General features: G+C 33.2%; 1 protein-coding gene across 8 annotated transcripts in view; it reads right to left on the bottom strand.

The window, feature by feature from the left end:
- Window positions 1-19663, bottom strand: part of DGKB (diacylglycerol kinase beta) — a 694510-nt gene that overhangs the window by 171497 nt on the left and 503350 nt on the right. For all 8 annotated transcript variants that reach the window (XM_072783961.1, XM_072783954.1, XM_072783956.1 and 5 more), the window contains one exon: window positions 9780-9975. In XM_072783961.1, coding sequence (XP_072640062.1) covers window positions 9780-9975 — 196 coding nt within the window. The remainder of the gene's footprint in view (window positions 1-9779; window positions 9976-19663) is intronic.

Here is a 19663-nt window from a genome sequence, read left to right as displayed (position 1 = left end):
ATCCACAGGCATCATAGGTTGGGAAAAAGTATGTTAAGGGCTTTAGGTATCAGAAAAGACATGAATTTAAATCATTGTGCATAAAAAAGATAGTTAAATATATTTTGTTATTCAATATTTTGAAAACACTGTGTTTTTCTCAGCCACAGAAATTGAGTTCTACAAATAGCAGCTGATTCTTTCATTAAATCAGAACCAAATTACTAATTTCAGTATTAATGGTTAGCTTTGACATGTTTAAAAAGGGTAGAAGGTACTTAATAGACCTGTCTTCCACCTTGAAATGAACAACTGTTCAGGGAAATGGAATTGTTCAAAGATACATTTTCTTTCAGCCAATCTGTGAAATATAATATAATTATTCTCTTTTAATGAATCTCTCAAGGAGGAACAATCTTTCAGAGCTTGAACAGGTAAAATATAATGATAATGGGAGCAGCTTTGTAAATAAAAGGATGAAATGAGATTGTTATTTTATGCCATATTACAGGATAATTAGAATAACAGTGTAGCATTCATCAGGCATTTGAACTTTCTAAAAAAAAAAATTCCCTAGGGCTCATTTAAATTAGTCATGTTTATCCATGGAGATTATTACTCTTATTTCAAATGACTGTCACCTTATAACATTCAGGCATCAATTTTTACCTTACTCTGATTAATAGTTGTACTCTACAGCAGCCAACAGACACTAACTGTCTAAAAAAGACATCAAAAACCCGTGAGTTGGGCAGCCCCAGTGGCCCAGCGGCCACCTTCAGCCCACAACGTGATCCTGGAGACCTGGGATCGAGTCCCACATCGGGCTTCCTGCATGGAGCCTGATTCTCCCTCTGCCTGTGTCTCTGCCTCTCTCTCTCTCTCTCTCTGCGTCTGTCATGAATAAATAAATAAAATCTTAAAAAAAAAACAAAAAACAAAAAACAACAAACCCTTAGTTTATAAATCCACAGGTTACCAAAAGAAGAACAACAGAACATTAAGCCAGGAGAATACTTATCCACAATGGAGGGAAAGATGATCTATACGAATCTTTATTAATTTCCACGAAAATAGTTGCCTGGATGTTGTCCAACAAACTACTATTGATATGTTAACTAGCTCTATACAATAAAGGACTTTATTTATATAAACTAAATTCATGGCAATGGAACTTCTTTTTTTTTTTAATATTTTATTTATTTATTTAGGATAGTCACAGAGAGAGAGAGAGAGAGAGGCAGAGACACAGGCAGAGGGAGAAGCAGGCTCCATGCACCAGGAGCCCGACGTGGGATTCGATCCCAGGTCTCCAGGATCGCGCCCTGGGCCAAAGGCAGGCGCCAAACCGCTGCGCCACCCAGGGATCCCTGGCAATGGAACTTCTAAGGTTAGCTGCTTTGGTTAACTCAAATCCATACAGCTCAAAGATAATTAAGTAGGTGGTGGAATTTGACTCTTTTTAAGAAAGAAGTCTCTTTGCTCCCTAATGGACCCCCGAATGGACCTCCTTCCAAAGGCCACCCTTAGGAAGTTCAAGGAACTAGTGCAAGAAGGACCAGGTGATAGATTGTTGTGGTTTCCTCACATCCATTAAGGCAATTAGAAAAACACCCAACAGCTTATAAATAAAGAGAGGCAAATACAAGTCTAATACTTCTCCCTGAATGACTTGAAATCTTTAAATAAGGTGTCATTCCACAAGATGGTGCAATTGAAATTCCAATCTCAGTGAGATTAGTTTTTTTGTTTTTTGGTAATTATTTTCTATCATGACAGAAAAGAAAACATGATTTTTAAAATACCAATGGAAAAAAAAAAGAACTATGACTCATGTTTAACAATTTTTGTAGTTGGTTTTATATCTTGTTGATAGTTCTTTCATACTTAACTATTTTTTTTAATTCTCCCTTATTGCTATATATCCTGATTATAGGAAAAATTATTTCAAGTTCGCTGGGGTACATCTATTACATGAGCTTTAAATTATCATTGTCAAATAGCAAGATTACTGTAGAGCTTTATATTTAGGAAACTTCTAAGAATGGCCTCATATTTGGGAACTTTATGTCACTACTATTTGAAAGCAAGCTCTACAAGTGTTATTTAATTAGTTGAGGCTTATGTAATCAGTCAATATTTATTTAACTTGGAAATGTACTTTATATTTCCAACACTGCATAAGTTAAATTTATTTGAAATTATAATGCATCCTCAGCCTGGGTAGATGACCTGCTATTGTTTTCAACAGACTCAGGATTGGATACTATGTCACAGAAACAAGTAAGATGGTCCTTTTATCACTGATATTAGACATCAACATCGTAGAGAAAATGACCCATTAGAGCATTTATATTTTCCATCTTTCTCTGAAATTACAATTAAAATCAATAGCTAGAAATGTAGAAGGGTATCAGTATAGCATTAGCATTTGAAAGTAAAGGAGGTATTCTGCCTCAGAAGTCAGAGAAGGTAACAGCTGAGCTTTAATTTAAAACCTCAAATAAACAAATCCCTTTCCTTCTTTTGTATTTACTAGATTGAGTGCCAGGTCATATATTTTTCTAAATGCAACTGCTACAAAAATCTAATTTGTTTCAAGTTTTCCCAGATTCATTAGGTGGAAGCTATGTGCTCCTTGTTCTGCCTTTTCCTACCTACCTGTTATTCGGATTTTCTCCATTTTCTTATTTCAATTTGTTTTCCAGAATAAACTCTTAATAGCAATTATCTAATTTATGTATTAGAAAATACCATTTCATGTTTAAATGATTACTTGTCTGCTTATATTGAAATAATTTTGTGGACTTACCAATTTCAGTATAAGAAGTTCTAGAATTATGCTGCATGTTAGATTTTGTTCCCAGAATTATACTACACATCAGACTTTGTTTCTAGAATCCTGCATGTCAGATTTTGAAAATTTCACTGTTGAACATGAGGAAAAAGGGCAATGATGCTAATTCTAAAGACTGCCATCTGATGCTTCAAATGTTCATAAATAATAACTTACTCATACTTATGATTTCTTTTTTCCAAATTTCTAGGAGGCTAGCAGTTTCTCTGCAGTCTTATAGTGCTGTGACAAATAGGAAGTTCATAAATGCTTCTTCATAATATATATACTTTTATAGGACAGCTAGAGCAAAGATAAGAGTGGACAGACTTATATTTCAAAAATACATATCTATTTTTACATACAATATGTTTTATATCCTTTAATTCTTTATTACTGTTTTATAAACTTTAGAAGCATGCCTTTTGTAAAATAGAGCTATCACATTAAGACATTCAAGTGTATGATTCAATATTCAACTGCAAACAGAAACTTTGATATTTAGATAGTTAAGTATGTGATATTATTTGCATTAGCCATTGTGGGAAATTTTTAAAGGAGTTAGTTTAAAAACATACAATTAGGAACTCATTTGAGATATCTCCTTAAAGGTTACTAGATAGCAAATGTTTGGATCCATTTTCAACCAATAAAAATTATCAAGGTATTAGTGTATGCATATATTTTTGTGAAATGTAAGATCTCAAATGCTCTAATCTTTTTTCAACAATTTTAAGATCCAGGTATAATAATGCAGCATGAAATCCTTTCCTTGTTTCTAAATTTAATTGATTTAATCACTGAATTTAAATGCTTGGAAATTGTTCTGCTTGCCGGTGTTTGAATGCCAAATACATCATCTACAGTTCTAAAATGAATATTGCAGTTTATATTTAGACAACTTAAAACACTGCCTTCTAAATCACCCCAAATAACCCATAGAAATGTCTAGAAAAATTGATAATAATGGATGACAATATTCCTTACAACAACTTTTAGAGAAGTATAACTTCTATAAGGCATAAAAAGTGTCAGGGTCTTACTATTTAAATGCTATTTGTGCACTTATCCAGGCAATACAATGCACAGCACACATAGATTAATCTCAACTCTTCCAGAACTCACCATCCCTGTTTTAAAGACAGACACAAAAAAGCCAGTAACCTCATTTATCTTCAGAGGCAAAGAAATTCACATTTTGCCAAGTTTTCACAAATACCAACTCATTTATTCTCTTTGATCAGTCTTGTTTGGACTGACTTGTTCTTCCCATTTCCTCAGAGTTTAAAAAAAAATAATAAAGTCATTTGATGAGGAGAGACTCCTTGTCAGCCAGTCAGATGCATAGTCCCTTTCCTTTGGCTTCTAAGAAGAATCAAAGATTTAGTCTTCCCCAGCACAACTCAAGAACATCAGAGAGGAAGGGAGAGGAGCATTAAGCCCAGAGAAAAGCTTCTTCTTGGGGAACTGAGACACAGTAATTTTATGCAAGATGATGAAGAAGAATGTTCACGATAAATGTTCAAAATTAGGGCTATGTGAATGATAGGAAGTGGTGAGAGCTGTCATGTTAGCTTAGTGTGACTTTCTAAACTACTCTTTCCTATCTCACCTTTGCAATCTTTGCCTTATTCAAATACCTCCTGTATCATTCAGATTTGTTTTTTACCACATTTTTGCTTAAATAGATTTATTTCAAAACTAAAATTGAGGATACAATTACAAATTAAAAAACAAACAACAACCCAGCATCCCCTACAACAACTATAATAGTACATATTAAAACTACTAAACTTTAAAATATCCATCTGTGTACTGCTTAAAGCATTTCAATTTTCCCAGTAGAGTCTATGTCTCACTTCTGGGAAGTTCTCCCCAAATAAAATAATTAGCATTGGTAAATGGGAATGAAATCATTGAGAATTTCATGGTTAATATCATATGTAAATTAGTTTTTAAAATAAACTTTTGTGGTACCTGGCTAGTAGTATCCATGTGTGTGGTGGACAGCCATCTAGCTAATGAGGTTTCAAGCAGGAGGTCCAGCTGCTTCTACATAGTGTCTCCAATAGCTCCTGGCAAATATCTGAACCTCTTTTGTTTGAATATCATTACTTTTGCTTAGTGGTTTCAAACTTTTTAGAGTAGTTAACTTTTTTTTTCAAATAATGTAACATTTAAAAATCAGTAAATGAAAGAAAATGTAGATTTTATTTGTACAAATAAATTTTCAAGGTTCAATCTGCTGATACTTTTAGTATACTCAATCCATGAGAATAACAGAGTTTTTCTGATCAACAGTTGCAGTGTCACTTTTTATCCTATTTTCATAAATTTCTGCATTTTATTTTGGATGTGCGACTTAAGAATATACTGATCCAGAGAAGTATGTGATTGTAAATGCTATGATATTATTCCATCTCATGTGGCTGTCTTAGACCATTCTGCTTTCGTTTCTGGAAAGTGGAATAGTTGGACTTGTATCTTCAAAGCTAAAACCATTAGAATAACTGTAAACTGTTCATATTACTTGAGAGGTTTTCACTGTTTGGTTAAAAGATACTTTTTAAAGGTCTTTTTAGAATACATGCATCCTTATGTTTATAGCAGCATTAGTTACAACAGCCAAGATATAGAAGCAGCCCAAGTATCCTCGATTAATGAATGGATAAAGCGAATATACAATGGAATATTATTCAGCCATAAAAAAGGCTCTTTAGCTGCAGCTGGAAGTGTGTTTATACCACATATCTCTAATAAAAGTACACTTGATATATAAGCTAATACAAGCCTATTTTTGTGAGGTAGTTAGCTAATGCAATTTCTCTATGAGCAAAAATTTTTCTAAAAAGTCATTTCCATTTTCATTTAAAATACTAATTATTATAACTTTGTTTTCACTTCCACTGATTGTTATGTACTATTTATTACTTATTCCAAACAGACATATTTGAGCTCACGGGCCTTTTAATTGTGTGTGATTCACATGCACTGTGGTGGTAATGTACCCATTTGTACAATGATCCTCATGAAATACGCAAAGATATATATTTTAAAAATGATCATTGCAGAGCTACAGACTTTCTAATTAATGATATTTTTTACTCACTTTATTTATGTTTTCATTTACATGTAAATGTGTATGTCTAGCTATGAATATCTATCTTTTTATCTATCTATGGAGAATGAAGAAGATGAGGAGCAAGAGGCAGACAGGAAGCTCTCTTTATTTGGTAGCAGAATTTAATGATGTTAGAGTCATTAATACGACAAAATGTTTTTATAAAGCACACCTTAGTGTGTTTTTATTATAGTTTTTTCTATATTTCCCAAGTATAGCAATAATTAGTTTGAGCCAAGTTTTTACAGAACCTCTGAAGAACTGCAGTTATAACTCAATGAAACAAAGTTCAAAAAATAATGGTTTGAAAAAAAATAATAATGGTTTGGCTGAAGGCCTTTATTTCTTTTAAAATGCAAATACCTCTACTTTGATCTGCAATCAGTCACTTATATATTAATGTGACTGACTTTATTAGATATCTTTCCAAGTCCTACATTTATTTTAGAAGAGGGGGAAGCAAAGATAAGCTCAGCAACCAAAAATCACGAGCAACCCTGAGTGTGAATAACTACTTGGCCTACTTTACGATTGTGCTTAAAGACCATGCTGACTATAGAGATCACACTTATTTGTATTTCCAAAAGCAAAAATGAAACAAAACACAAAAGATAAATCTACAAAGAAAATATCTACTGAATTAGATGAATCTGAATATGTTTCAGAATTGCATCCAACGGTTTCAGAATATTCTGCTAGAATGATACTGCAATTAAATGAATTACTTATAATTTTGGTCAACTTGAATTAAACCAAGCACAACATTTCCAACCAGTGAAGTTGTTAACTGAAGATACTCTGATCTTATGCTGTGAGTGTCCTCAAAAATTTCAAGCAAATTAATTGTGCTGGAATCCCAGAATATGTAGAGCATCATATAGACGAGGATTTAATTCTCTAAAACCTGATCCTGAATCTTTGGTCTACAATATGTTTTTAAATTTAAAAAATTGTAAACCTTTTTTTAATTTAAATTCTTCTACTAAATAAAATGATTTATCTTTGTTATAAGAATCTAGTCATGGGTGCTTTCCCTATTCTTTGCTACCCACCTGAAGCTTTTTAAAGTTTATGAAAACAAGCATCCATTTCAATACAGTAAATATTTAGTTTAAACTTCAATTTTTTTGCAGTGGTATACCAGAAAAGCTGTTAATATTTCAAGAAAGTACTTCTTGAAAAGGAAATTATATCATAAAGTTTTTTGTATTTCTTTACATATTTTTAAGAGTGAAAAATATTAACGTGAATTTGGGCTAATAAACATGTTGAACTAGAATAGTATTTTTCATAATTCATTCTAAAGTCAATACTCATAATCATTTTATGTAAGTTTGAAAGTTTGAAAGGACATTTAAATTTGAAATACTGATAAAAGAAGAAATATTGATTGACTCTCACTTTTAATACTATTGTTTTTGTGTCAAGATACTGAAGACAAAATCAAAAGATAGAAATATGTACCATTTAGGAAAGGGATTTATGCAGATATTTTAAGTAGTAAATTTCACTTATTAAGTATGACATTTATGAGTTAACAAAATAAATCTGCAATCAAATCTTCAAAGGATTTTGAGTTACTTCTGCCTATTCTGTTGCCAAATATATCGAAATGAAAAAGAAAAAATCTACATAAAATTAATAAAAAAGAAATACTGGTTAATATATTATAGTCTATTTTTTATATCCAGCTGATAAGGTCATTTTTAGAGATGAAATTGTCCTTATCTTGGAATAAAACTACACTCAAACTACTACCATCGTTGTTTTCAAGAGAAGGAGCAAAAAGTTGAGCCAAATCAGTTATGAACATACACATCTGTTATTGCTCATACAATGACCTTCAAAAACTCTGATTTCCATTGTTTTCCCCCATGTTTGTACTGAGAAAAAATATATACCTGTCACAAATCCTACTGGTTCCCACTTTATTCTTTACCAACTCTATGGAGATATAGCCCTAATAGTTCCACAACATTAAGTAAGAAGACAAAATGGGAAGAGAGGTCTTTTCATACAGTTAAAGGCAATGACAGTCTATGACAATACTTCTGGTTGATTTGTCTATGCTGTTTTTCAAATGTGTATTCCTGAAAAAAGCATACAGAGGGCCATGAGTGAAGCAGCAAAGAGCAAACCTGCAGTAGCTCCATAGGGGTTGTATAGAATAGACACTTGTCCTGGTTGAGCATAATCATGAGTCTTATAAACTTCAATGGCTCAAAAGGTGAATGCAGTTGGCAGATGAACATTGAGAATAATTTAGATTTATATATGGAATATCAACATGCAAAGGACATGCCAACTATTGGTATCTAGTAACCACATAAAATTGGAAATTGTTTTATATATATAGAAATTATATGGATTATTTTACTAGGTTTTACTAATCTTCATAGAAAACTATTAATGTTATATCTAAATATGAATATAACATTGATGTCAATAACCCCTGTGAAATGATAACTATGTCTCATTTTCTTCCTTTAAAATTCATATGGCACAAACCTACTCATTTCTTTTATGTACTTCTCCTTCAGAAAAAAAAAAATTTCTTCATGTTTCCATATAGTTATACTCATTCTGAGTATGAAGCATTTTAATTAAGTTAATATAAATTTGCTTGTACTAAATTACATGACTCTTCAGAATTTACTTCTTTAGGATTACCTATATATTTAAGGGGCTTCAAAAACTTCTGTCTTTGACAGCCTGTAATAAGCACTTATTTCAAGACAATAATAACTAATACTTTCTCTATCAATCCTATCAATCTTTGTTACCCTCATGATCACCATATTCCATATAACAGAAGTAACTGCCCGCTATGGGAACTTGAATCAGATACCTGAAGACACCAAAAGATAAAGCTGTTTCCACCACCATGGAGCCTACCAACCATCTTCGCATTTTATTTTGCTATTTATTTTTAAAATATTTGTATTTATTTTTCTTGGGCCCATAAGGAGGCTAACCTCTCCATATTTTGTCTTTGTTACACTGAGCGGGCCAATATGCTTTCTTGGCTGTCTGAATGCCATTGATAGTATTAACTAGGTATACTCTGAAAAATAAAAGAAATATACATAAATTATTGGAAAATGACCAATTATTAGAATAGTACCAATTTGATGTCTTTGTCTATAAAATCTATCAACAAGAATTAGTTGTCATGCCTGAGTGTGACCTAAATTACAATGAAATTGAAAATTTGGATCCATAGCTATTCTATCCCATTTTATTAGTCTTTTATGATCTGTTTCCCAGGTCTCTCAATTGTTGTTATAAAATTTCTGGAAAAATAGCCTCAGATAACCAAAATTTCTTGTGGGGGTATTGAAACCTGTCATTATACGTGGTACCTAGAACAACAGCTTTATGTAAGATAACTTTGATGTCACAGCCTGAGTGAACAAAGCCAGGAATAAAAAATCTTGCAACACAACATTAGAAAAGCTTTAGCTTTAACAGGCCCTTGTTACAACAACGCAAACATCCTGACCAAGATGATCAGATTTCAGAACTTCTTGTGCAATATATCCCATATTATTATCCACTAAATACCCAGACGTATTCTCTTTTCTGTGTGAAGAAGAGTGAATAGAGTGAGATCCAAAGAAGGAGAATAAAGGGAAAAGAATCCATGAAAAATATAGCCAATTTATATATAATTTTAGAATATATTATGATCTCATTTAACCACATACACATATCTAATATTATGAAAAATATAACTGCATAAATATATAGACTACAGTGCAATGGAAAACTCTTTAATTTTAAAGCAGCCTTAGAAAGTGTATTAGAAGCAAGCTAACACAATTAAATTTGAGAAAAACTTACCCTGACTTGCAAACTTCAACTCTTTCGCATCTGTGAGTGTGGTCCTTTTGTCAGACCCTTTTTTCTCTATTCGGCGATGGCTTCGTCTTTTCTTAGACTCTCCCCAAAGATTGGATCCACCATGCATACTTGGTATATTCAAAATAGCAATTCCTTCCAGGGAGATATTTATTAAATCTATTTGTACTCCATCACACTAATCAGTAAAAAGGAAAAAAAAAAAAAAAAAGAAACAATAGGATGTTTGATCATTCCTTCCTTGATTTCCTCTTTTGCATTTCCTTATCTTTCAATTAGAGTTTTTAAGTCCAAGATCCTTTCATATTTAAATAAGCCTTTTGAGAACACTCAAATAACTACTCTAAATGTCAGTATAAAAGATAAAGTAGCCATGAACATTAATCAGTTATCGTTTAAACATGATCAAATTAAATCATGAGTCTATCATTGTTTACAGAAAACCATTGGTAAGGATACACATTAGTGTCTGTATAACCAGCTACAAATTTCCCATGTGTTACAAAGAGGTGGAGTCTAGGAAGTCTAGTCAATGTTCAGGCAGAAATTTTAATAACTGCCTCCTGATTAGAACACACTGCAACCCACTAATGGGGCAAAGTAAGGAAACAGAATTCATATTTCATGGTCTCACTTGCTTGGGCAGAGAAAGAAGTAGTTTAATAGTCTTTGAAGAAAAAAAAAAATAAAGTGAAAATCACTAGTTCAAAGAGACCTGAATTACATCAGGGTGGCTAAGGATGCTTTCTTGTACTAGATTAAGTTCTAAGCACAGTGTTAAAGGCAATGAGAGGCACCATTGTCTAAACGGATATGGAGAACTAGTGAGGCTGAGTGAGAGAAATGCCAAGAACAACAGTAAAAGCAATCTCTAATCCACCATTACTCCATAGCTACTGTAACAATAGATTGAGAAATAAAAAATAATTATTCAGCCAGATTTTATTTGTTTGCATGGTGACAAAACACCTTTTTGATTATGAGAAAAATGAAACTTGCAAACAGACAATGCTTTGTGATATTCAGAGTGGCCACTTTTTAATTTTTTGAATTTTCTGTTTGATTCCACTGATGCACCTGGGTGAAGAGTGGTAAGGCCATACTGTATTTTTGGAATTATTATTTATTTATTCATTTGCTTTGAGGTTTCTAAAGTGGTACTTATTATAAATTTATCCCAGATATCATTCTCCCTTTGTCAGTTGTAAGTAAGCTGATATGAGAAGCAATGCAAACACATAACACTTTGTTTTACAGAGAACTTTGTTAGTGAGGGATATACATTTCATAGATGAAAGTATATTTGTTGTGGGACTGTTTTATTTGCCATATCTTATTTCAGAAAAAAAAATCAAAACACTGATAATGACTTCATCTTTCTCTTTCTCATGGCAGCGATGATTTTTGGACCTAGAAGAGATAATGCTCCACCAGAATGAAATAACAAAAAACAAACAAAAAACATCTCTTTTTCCATATTTGCCTCTTCATACTAAATCTAATACTGCATCTTGTTCACTAAAATATAAAAACTGTGAAATAAAGCAAGACATCTTGAGTCTACTTGGCAGGGCTAGAAACAAATCTAGAGAAGGTGCCAAGTTTTCATTCAATTTGTTTCAAAGGGGGTGAAACCAAGGTCTGGATGATGCCTTTTTTTTCCCTAGAAACAAGTGATTTTTTCCTCCTTTTCATGTATTAAATTAAGATGATTTCTTTTTACTAAAGAATTCTGCTCATGTGTATACTCACTTACCGCTATATATACTAGATAAACAGATATTAATTTCATAATTAAAAGTAATCTTGTGTAAATACCCTGCAGGCCTCAATGAATCAAACACATACTGTGTGTCAGGCCTCCCACTGTCTTCAAGTGGAATGTACTGGCTGGATAATTAGATAGTACATATTTTTTAACCTTATTTGCATGCATATTATATCTTTTGCACACTGACAAGCAGCAGTAACAACAAAAGTCAGATTACCACAGGGAATTCCCACAAAGAAGTCTTCATTCCTTATAATTTGCAGCCTAAATTAAAATAATTTGATCTTTGACAAGGATGAAATGTCAAGCAGAAGGGGGTCCTCTACAAGCCACGGCCTGTGGCTTCTGAAATCTGCCTAATTTATGTCAGTCACTTCTTAATACATATTTAAGTATTACACGAAAAAGATGATAAATATGCAATCTGACACCTTTGGTATTTCCCTGCTGTTAATTTATAAAGGTCTGGCTTTCCCCAAACTGACTAAAATCATTTAAATAACAGAAGAATTGTGAAATAAGCTAGAGTTAGGGCCTGGCTTCCATTTTCACTCAATATTGAACACAGCAGGTAGTACACTAAGACAATTATTTGACTAGGCCTTAGAACCCCACTGTGACAAGTTACTTTCAGAATTAGTGAAGGAGTATTCCTTTGTTCATCTGCAGCAAAGGAGAGCAGTTGCAAATAGGCTTTTTGTTTTAATTGAACTAGGGGAGTTACATGCGACAACTGAAAAACATCAGTGTATACTATTATTCATGTTTTCACTCTTCAGAGTCTTATCACGTGTAGTTTCAAGGAAACAGAGTGAGTAGCTTTAGGAAAAATGAAAAAAAAAAAAAAAGTCCTTAAGTTCCCAAAGAAGGACTGATGAACAGTGAGGTTCCAAGGAGAGCAGGACAATGTACTTACATAAATTGCTATTTATTAATGATTTGTTTCCACTAGTTCTTGACCCCAGGTTACCTTCCTCTGTTTGCTTTAACATTATGTTCATTAGTCTGGAAAATTTCGGAGCTAGCTGTGATGGAGAGCAGGAATTGTAGCACACCAATTGAGTGCATGGAAATAAAAGCTGAGGTGAAGGCTATGAACTATAAACAAGTTATAATACTATGTCAGATAATATTTTCACCCGCTTTGAAGATTTATGATTTTTAAAAAGGTAGCTACAGAGGAAAAGAATATAAAAGCTTAAAAGCTAACAGCCTCAGTTAGTCAATAAATCCTGAATATTTTTATTATGTAGAAAAAAGGTCGTTAACATATAGTACTATGGGAGCTATTTGAAGAGGGCAATGTTGTGAGGCCATTGTCCATTCTTTTCAGTATTAAAATGGAAGATCTTATTCCAGACACAAATTCGCTTAAAATAAATGAAAATGGTTTAAATTCTTCTGCCAGTGTATTTAATCTGCATTTACAAACATTGCATCATACTTTTTAGAGGTGTTAAAGACAAACTTTGAAAAATAAGTGCATTGTTTCAGGTTCAGTTAATATGTTATTTGATAGAAAAATTCAAATTGTGAAGAACTTTGGACAGCTGTTAAGCATGGATAAATTTGATGAGGTTCAATTAATGATACACTGTAAATATTTTTTTCCATAGCAAGTCTAATTCTATGCTCAGGTCAAATAAAAGTTATACACAATTTTATTTAATCAAACATAAAAACATTGCTTTGTTCATTACATAAAGTAGCATGGAGTAAAATGACTTACATAAGCCCACTCTTAGAAGAGTTTCTGCAAACTCATTTGTAATTCTTAAGGCAAAATTATGTATGTGTTTGCAGAAAACAACAGTAGCAAATCTACAGATTAAAATAAACATGTACACATAAGTGGCCTCAAAGTTTCTCTTCTGATATTTGAAGGCTGTGTGGTGCTCTGTATCTTCCCATGAGTAAGCTTGATGTTTTCTGAAATGCATTTTATAAGTTTTATCTACAAAACACAGTCTGATACAGGGGCTCAGGATATGCCTTTTAGGTCAATTTACTCTGAGCTGGCAGTCCAGGGGTGGTGATGGAAGGATTAATTGTAGGTAAACAAGATATCTTTCAGAGCAGAAGGGAAGCCAGTAGGTGCTTATAAGCAAGAGAAAGATGGAAGCAAACCCAGAAAACAAAAAATTGAGGACTGAACACAGTTGTTGAACACATTGATAATAATAAAATACTGCTGGCTCAAGATATCCAGTATTAGCCTTAAGTATTAGCAGAAACTAGTTTAGTTTAACATGTTTTTCTTTTGTAGTATACGCTGTGAAGACTAAAAACTATTGCTAGGATATTAGAATTCTTACCAGAAATTATCTTATTAAAAATAACTTCTGGGCGGCTCAGTGGTTGAGCATCTGCCTACAGCTCAGGGCGTGATCCTGGGTCCTGGGATTGAGTCCCCCATCGGGCTTCCCGCAGGGAGCCTCCTTTCCCTCTGCCTGTGTCTCTGCCTCTCTCTCTGTGTCTCTCATGAATAAACAAATAAAATCTAAAAACAAACAAAACAAAACAAACAAAAAACTGGTAAACACAGAACGGAATATTCACTTTTTGGTCATTCAGCCCCTTTTAACTTGTTTCATTTCTCCCTCATTCTCCTAAGAAAAATTATGATGATTTTATCATAATAAACTAAACTATGCTCTACCCTCACTACATTTCTTATTTTTTTCTGAAATAAGAAGTTATCTTTTGTTTTGGATTTAATGGGTTGACTCCTGTTTTTATTGACCAACTTTGTGAGGTCCACATTTTTACTGTTTGCTTTCATTATTGCTTCTATAATTTCACTGACAAAAAAAAAAAAAAAAATCACCTGAGAAGCTTTAAGTGTTCTTATCAAACACACACACCAAGAGGGTATGATGGTTATACTGATGGCACTTATTGTGGTGATGGTTTCATGGGTACATACATATCCTCAAACTCATCAAGCTGTACCAATTAAATATGTAGAGCCCTTTGTATGTCAACCATGCCTCAACAAAGTGATTTAAAAAAAAAATACCCATTCTCAGTTTCATCGCCCTCTGTCTCCCCACTCCCCATTTCAGACTGTGGTTTGGTACTGCTATGACCAGACGGAGGGGCTCTAAACATGTGTTGAAAGAGTATCCAGGGTAATTGTGATACACATAGAGCAGGGACTGAGCTGTGGAAGTCTGCTCCCGGTTTTCCAGATTACTGGGCAGTAACAGTCTTAATTGTAGAATTCTCCTAATTTATTTTGTAACCTGATGCTTTTTGCCCTTTGTTAATTCATGAGATCATTTTGGTTTTATAGAAGTAATTAGTCATTAAAACAAATCTTAGTATCTTGGAAAGGAAATTCTAAATCTTAAAATATTCCATCTTTCCCAGACTAATTGACAACCAAAAGACTGGAATACTTTGGAAAGTGGGCTGTTTTATTCTCTCATGAATTTTGCCTTGTCCATGGAACAAATTATAAGTTCACAAACTTTATTGATGTTGTGAACCAGATGTTGACCTTAGTTTCTTAGGTGTACATCTATGCCCCAAATAGTGTAATACAAACTGCTTTTAACATATTATCTGGTAATTTTAAAGCTTTTCATTTTATTATTTCTTTTTCTTCTTTAACAAAGTTAGAGAATAATTGAAATTTTTAAATCTGAAAATTTCAACTTTGCTAATCTCTCTTTCATACCATATATATGTATTCATATATGTTATATATCATATATATCTTCCCGTATTATATATCCGTATATATATTATAGATATGTACATATAATTTCCAATTTATTTGTTTCCTTAGATTTTAACATTTTGGCAGTAATGCAATTCTTGTTACTCTTAAATTATTAAATAAAATGCTCATCTGCTTATCTCTATAGTGGAGATATATTAGGATCTCTGATAGGATTTTGACAAAGACTTAAATCAGATAATGTACATACATTGCTTATACCAAGAACAAGGTATAGTTAATAATAGATGAAACATTAGGTATTATTATTATCAACTACTTTCCTATGATATTCAATTTTTTCCAAAAATGCACCCTTCTGGAAATAGTTTTCTATATGAAAGAAGAAAGTGAAACAAAGGATGACATGGCAAATAGTTTGTTTTGAAGAAGCTGCTGATAAAACATACATCTACTTGAAGTACTCTCATACTTTTATTCTCTGTTATATTTTTTCAAATAATAGTTGGTATAATTTTAGGCCAAGTAGGGAACAACAGCAAACAGAATCAAATTTCCAAATTTATGTTTTTGCTATATTTAATTATAAAGTAACCTTGAGGGCAGAAAGGCATATTTTGCTAATATGATAGACTGGATTCATTAAAAAATGAGTAGAGGAGCAGGTTTTTGCATTACTATCTATTCTATACACACAAACACACATACACTGCCACCCACAAGTTTTAGAATTGATATAAATATGTAAAAATTACAACAGTATTTATAAGATACACAACAATAAAGTGAGGAGGGCACAGTGCTAGTTCTGATTTATAAATGCTATTGTGCTGGACGCCAGAATAAGCCAGCAAATGCAGAGCTGGGAAGCCAGATTTGGAGGGCTTATAGAAGCATGATCCTAGGAAGAATAACTTCTTCTAGTTGCCCAGATTACTTGGAGAAGCATTCTAAATAGTTTTTCTATAAAATGCAAAAAGCTCTGAGGAACAAAACCACTCAATTTTATCATTATAACTTTTTTTTTTTTTTTCTGAGAGAAAGAGAGTGTGTGTGTGCATGCAAGAAGAGGGGGGAGGGGCACAAGAAGAGACGAGAGAGAATCTTAAGAGAAGAGAGAGAATCCATGGCCAGCATGAAGCCGGACCAGAGACTAGATCTCACACTCCTGAGATCATGACCTGAACCAAGGTCAAGAGTTGGATGCTTAAAAAAAAAAAAAAAAAAAGAGTAAGACACTTAATGGAGTAAGCCACCCAGGTGCCCCAAAACTTTTTATTTTCATAAAAATGTCCTTTTATTTTCATTCAAATGTCCTTGGCTATATTTCCTTAATCTGTTTAAAATTTTTTTTGACATACATAATATTATACTGTAGATCTAGACTTTATTATTATTTTTTAAAGATCTTATTTATTTATTCATGAGAGACACAGATTGAGAGAGAGAGAGAGAGAGAGACAGGCAGAGACACAGGTAGAGGGAGAAGAAGACAGGCCCCACGCAGGGAGCCCAACATGGGACTTGATCCTGGGACTCCAGGATCACACCCTGGGCCGAAGGCAGGTGCTCAACCACTGAGACACCCAGGGATCCCTCTAGACTTTATTATTTTAGAGCAGGTTCAGATTCACTGCAGAATTGAAGGGAAGGTACAGAATTTCCCGTCTAATCCCTGCCTCTACACATGCACAACCTCTCCATTTATCACCATCCCAACTGAGTGGCCCATTTGTTACAACTGATAAACCTATAATGACACATGACAACCAACTAAAGTCCATGGTTTATTTATGGTTCACTCTTGCTGTTCATTCTTTGGGTTTGAACAAATGTATAATGACATTTATCCACTATCACTGTATTTTACAGAGTATTAGAATTGCCCTAAAATCTTCTTCACTCTGCTTATTCATCTAACCCTCCCTCCACAACCCCTGGCAATCACTGATTTTTGTACTGTTTTACAGTTTCACCTTTTCTGAATGTCATATGTTGGTATTATACAGTATGCAATTTTTTTCAGATTGGTTTCTTTCACTTAGGAAAATGCATTTCAGATTCCTGCATGTCTTTTCAAGGCTTGATAGCTAATTTCTTTTTAGCATTGAATAATATTCCATTGTCTGGATGTACCATAGTTTATGTATCTACTCACCCACTGAAGGACCTCTTGTTTGTTCCAAATTTTGTCAATTATTAAACTGTTATAAACATCCATGTGCAGGTTTTTGTGTTGATGTTAAGTTTCTAGCTCCTTTGGGTAAATACCAAGGAACGCGATTGTTGGATCATATGATGAGAGTATATTTAGTTTTGTCACAAACCACCAAACTGTCTTCCAAAGAGGTTGTACCAGTCTGTTTCCCATTAGAAATAAATGAGAGTTACCAGCATTCAGTGTTTTCAGGAGCCTAATAGGTGTAGAGTTGTATCTCATTACTGTCTTAATTGCATTTTTCTGATGACATGATGTGGAACATCATTTCATATGTTTATCTGCCATCTGTATATCCTTTTTGGAGAGGTATGTTGAAATGTTTTGCCCATTTTTTCAATGGGGTTGTTTATTTCCTTAGTAAGTTTTAAGAGTCTGTATATTTTGGATTAACAGGCTCTTATCAGAAATATCTTTTGCAATTATTTCCTGTCTGTGGCTTGTTTTCTGATTCTCTTGACACTGTCTTTCACAGAGCAGGTTTTTTTTTTTTTTTTTTAAATTTCAGTGAAGTCCAGCTTATCAATTATTTCTTTCAATGATCATGCCTTTGGTGTTTTGTCTAAAAAGGCATCACCATACCCAAGGCTATCTAGGTTTCCTCCTATGTTACCTTCTAAAAGTTTTACAATCGCACATTTCACATTTAGATCTGTGATTGATTTTCAACTCATTTTTCTTAAGAGAGAATTCATTTTTGCAGTTTTTTTTGGGGTCCATGGATGTCCAGTTGTTTTATCACCATTAGTTAAAAAGACTTCCTTTGCTCTGTTGCATTGTCTTTCTTCCTTTGTCAAAGACAGCTGAGTAAATTTATGAAGGGGGTCTATTTGTAGGTTCTCTATTCCATTCCATTGATCTATTTATCTGTTCTCTCAATGATACTGCATTGTCTTGATTGTGATAGCTTTCATAGGATGTCTTGAAGTCTGGTAGTGTGAGCCCTCCAGCTTTATTTTCCTTCAGCATTGTATTGCAATTCTGAGTCTCCTGACTCTCCATATAAACTTTAGAATCAGTTTGTTGATATATACACAAAAAATTGCTGGTATTTTGACTGAAATTGTATTGAATCAACTGATCAAAGTGGGAAGAACTGACATCTTGACAATACTGAGTTTTCCTATCCATGGAATATCCATTTCTCCTAGCTAATTTTTTTTCAATCTATATTCATTGGTAGGGTAAGGAAAGGAGAGGTGCAAGAGGTTTCAGAGTATTTACCCTACATTCAACCAGAAGCCATATTTTTTTTTTTTTTTTTTGCCTTCTGCTACAGATTGTCTTTGAGCATAGGTTTCTGAAGGTAAGAAATGATCAAAATCCACTATGTTAAGAATTTTTTTAAAGTTTGTTTTGTTTTTAATTTTTATTTATTTATGATAGTCACAGAGAGAGAGAGAGAGGCAGAGACATAGGCAGAGAGAGAAGCAGGCTCCATGCACTGGGAGCCCGACGTGGGATTCGATCCCGGGTCTCCAGGATCACGCCCTGGGCCAAAGGCAGGCGCTAAACCGCTGCGCCACCCAGGGATCCCGTAAAGTAATGATTTTGAATGTAAGGAGATATTTTTATTTTTTATAAATATATATGCACATATGTAACTATCTAAATATATCACTCTCTACAGATGTATATAAATATATACATATATAAATCTTGATAAATAGTAATCACAGAAAGTCCGTGTTCATCCCAAGTCCTTCACTTTTGTGATCATATTCCTTTTCAGCATTATGATCGGATTCAGTCATGAAGGTTATTTTCCATTCCATGATCATCCATTCTACTTCTAAGACTTCAATTTATCCACTACAAAAGTCCAAAAAATGTTACATTTTGAAGTACTATCACTTTTGCCTTCATTATAATTAACAGGAAATTAGAAAGTCAGAATGAAAAACTTAGCCAGGCCATTATGATCCAATAGGTCCATACTACTTTTGTTTACCAAACTTATTAGCTGAATATATGCCACTAATGATTTAGGTCTCAGCCGACAAGTTATACATTTATTTTTAAAATAAAAAATATTGAAGCCAATATTTCACAATTCATATCAGCTAGTCATTAGGTGTTCTGGTTTCATAATTCTGTTCCAAGGGTTTATCTTTGCCACTCATCAAGACATAACTTTTCCTTTTCCTTTATCCCCTAAAATCTCTCAATAAAACTAAGTTATTTTCTATTAT

This window comes from Canis lupus, chromosome 18, assembly GCF_048164855.1.
Source record: "Canis lupus baileyi chromosome 18, mCanLup2.hap1, whole genome shotgun sequence".
Taxonomy (NCBI): domain Eukaryota; kingdom Metazoa; phylum Chordata; class Mammalia; order Carnivora; family Canidae; genus Canis; species Canis lupus.
This window is presented reverse-complemented; position numbering and strand designations above follow the sequence as displayed.